This window comes from Pinus tabuliformis, chromosome 9 (genome assembly GCF_031772625.1).
Source record: "Pinus tabuliformis cultivar Carrire ecotype Pingquan chromosome 9, CPIR1, whole genome shotgun sequence".
Lineage (NCBI taxonomy): Eukaryota > Viridiplantae > Streptophyta > Pinopsida > Pinales > Pinaceae > Pinus > Pinus tabuliformis.
In genome coordinates, this window is record NC_142307.1 from 1,952,170,651 (window position 1) to 1,952,173,615 (window position 2,965).

The window sequence follows — 2,965 nt, forward strand, 5'->3', positions numbered from 1 at the left end:
GACATGAAATGAAAAACCAAACAAGAGGAGCTCACAGGTGCAGATAACCAAGAGCTCCTTCAAGCAAAGCACCACACAGGCTTCACATTAATCTCCAATATTAAATAGATACAATTTGTTAGGGATTTCAAATCATATCCCTAAAGAGTAAGAACAGATTAACAATGAAAAGTAAACTCACACCTGCATAACAAGAAGAGCCTATTCTCCATTATTTCTAACACCATTAGTGCAAAAGTGCTCAATACCAAGATTCGATGTTTGTTCTCGTTATCAGATGAGCACAAGATTAGTGGCTTTGTTTCAAAGATAAAAAAGCATCTGGAATTGGTACCTTTAGTACTACTAGAGAACCAAACCCAGCTGCACATGGTGAAGAATGCAGAAAGCAGCCAAGCTTGAACCAGTAGCTCTGCATCCACTTCTCAAGCTCCAATGGGGACCTTCTTCATTGAGGAAGCCCTTATAGTTGGACAATACCAAGCCTTTGCAACACTAGAGAAGTTGGTGAAGACTATCTTCCACACTGGCGTCGTTGGCAAAGGTGGATCTGGAAAATCTCTGCTTCTCAGGAGACTCTTCAACAGCCAGAAGGTGAGGGATCTCTTTCGTGATGACCTCTTGCTTTGGCTCACTGTTTCACTCTCTCCTTCTTTTTCAAGTCTTAGAAATGACCTCTGTAAACAAATAGCTATGCAAACAAAGGCAGCTTATGATCAAAATATGAACCAAGAGGATGTAAAAATATGGTTGAGTGAAAGATTGCAAGAGAATAAGTTTTCCCTCTTCTTGGATGATGTGTGGGGTGAGGGCGGGAAATTGCAAGACGAGTTGGGTCTCAGCAGCCTCTCCCAACACTCAAAATCCAAAATTATTGTAAGTTCAAGGAGTCGTGGAGCACTGAGGGAAATGGGAGTCGCAAATACGTCTGCATTAACAATGGGGGATTTTAGTGAAGAGGAGAGCTGGGAGTTGTTTTCTCATCATGCTTTTCCATATCATAATGGACTTCTACCAGCAAACATGGACGAGAGAAGGGCAAAGGTTGTGTGTGACAAGTGTGGAGGACTCCCCCTTGTAATCAAAGTGATAGGGAGGACAATGGCAGGCATTTCTAATCCACAACATTGGGAATTGGCAGTCCTAAGGCTGCCAAACGCTAATATCCAAGACCTTCAAGCTCTCAATGATCGCTTAAGGTGGAGCTACGACGCACTAGGCAACACTGATGTCAATCCCCAATTGTGCTTTCTCTACTTAGCTGCCTTCAGGGAAGATGAAATTATTAATGTGGACCACGAGTTGATTCCTTTGTGGTTAGGAGAAGGTCTTCTTGAAAGGAATGAGAGTGGCAACGACCCGTATGAGATGGGAAGAATTTATGCCAACATTTTAGCCGATCATTGTTTGATTGAGCCTCTTCTCACAGAGCATGGTCCGTTGCAGGATGCATGACATCCTCCATAGTTTGGCCATACAAATTGGTGAGCAGGAAGAAAAGTTGTACTGCGGTGCAGGTAATGGCTTGACAGATCAGTTGGTTGAAAATTAGTATTCAGAATGCACTAGGCTTTTCTTGAATGACAACAAATTGAGTTCACTTTTCAATTCATTCACAACTCCAGAGATATTCTCACTGTTGATTGCTGGGAACAATTTTATAAAAATTCCAAGAAAGGCAATTGGGAATATGCGCTCTCTAAAAGTTTTGGATTTGAGTGGCAACGATATGGAGTCATTGCCAAAGATTTTTGGGAGTTTGAAATAGTTAGTATCCTTGCACTTACGAGGGATGCCGATCAAAAGGTTGCCTACAGCTCTTACAAATCTTGCAAGTCTCCAAGTCCTGGATCTGTCTGGGTCCAAGATCACGGAATTACCGTTTAGCATTCATAAGCTAACATCCCTGCGGCGTTTGGACCTTTTTGGATGTGACGATTTGAAATTCCTTCCTCGTAGTATCTTATGCCTTACCTATTTGCAGTGCTTGAACACGTGGGGATGCGAGAAAGTGTGGATGGCAAAAAGAAAGCTGCTTCCGTAAATGATTTGGCATCTTTGACGCAACTCAAAAGGTTAGGTTTATGGAACATGGCAGGAGCAATGAGCGAGGGGACACTGGGGAGTATGCTTCAAATGGAGACATTAGCCTGGAGAGATGACATCATGATGAGTCTACCTGGTGACATGATGAACCTGTCAAAGTTAAAAGGACTCTGGTTAGCCTGCCCCAAGATAGTTAAAATAGATGGTTGGTTTTGTGAATTTCAAAATTTGACTCGTCTTCATTTACTGTACTATCTCGAGTTAGAAGAGCTTCCAAGTTTGCATAAAATGAAGAGTTTGATGGAATTACAGGTTCATGGTTGTTCTAAATTAAAGAAGCTTCCCACAGAGTTTGGTGAGAAGGGGGCATTTCCTTCGTTGGAGATATTTTCATTGAGTGAGTTGGATGAATTAGAGGCGTTACCAATAATAATGGTAAAGGAGGATGTAATGCGTTTACTCAAAATCTTCACTATTATGATGTGTGAAACATTAAAGTTATTGCCAGAAAATTATTTGTATCTCAAAACAGTCCAAAAAATAAGAGTGTTTGGTTGTTCAATGTTATTAGAGAATCTAGAAAACATTAAGATAGAAAAAAAGGTAAAAGTGATAACAATGCACCTTACTGAGGATATTATAGACAGATTTCTACAAAAGATGAGGTTAAGAGAAGGTTGGCTCTATAGTGGCTTTTGGTGTAATGAGCTTTTCCTTTTCCTGCAAGAACTTTATGTAATTACTTTTTGATTAATATCCATTTTGTTAATATATATATATATATATATATATATATATATATATATATATATATATATATATATATATATATATATAGATATAGATATTATTTTCATTGATAATTAGTAATTTTTTTGGGTCAAAAATGGTTTTATTAAAAAACACATTTTTCCAAAAT

The 2,965-nt window shown here is 39.1% G+C and overlaps 1 protein-coding gene across 1 annotated transcript; it reads left to right on the plus strand.

The window, feature by feature from the left end:
• The first annotated feature begins 435 nt into the window (after window positions 1-435).
• LOC149156784 (putative disease resistance protein At1g15890) lies at window positions 436-1,455 on the plus strand. Its single transcript, XM_089444868.1, has one exon. The coding sequence runs from the start codon at window positions 436-438 to the stop codon at window positions 1,453-1,455; it is 1,020 nt and encodes a 339-aa protein (XP_089300994.1).
• The last annotated feature ends 1,510 nt before the right edge of the window (window positions 1,456-2,965 follow it).

Coding starts and splice junctions, on each gene's coding strand:
- LOC149156784 (XM_089444868.1), top strand. CDS start 436: ATGGGGACCTTCTTCATTGAGGAAGCCCTTATAGTTGGACAATACCAA.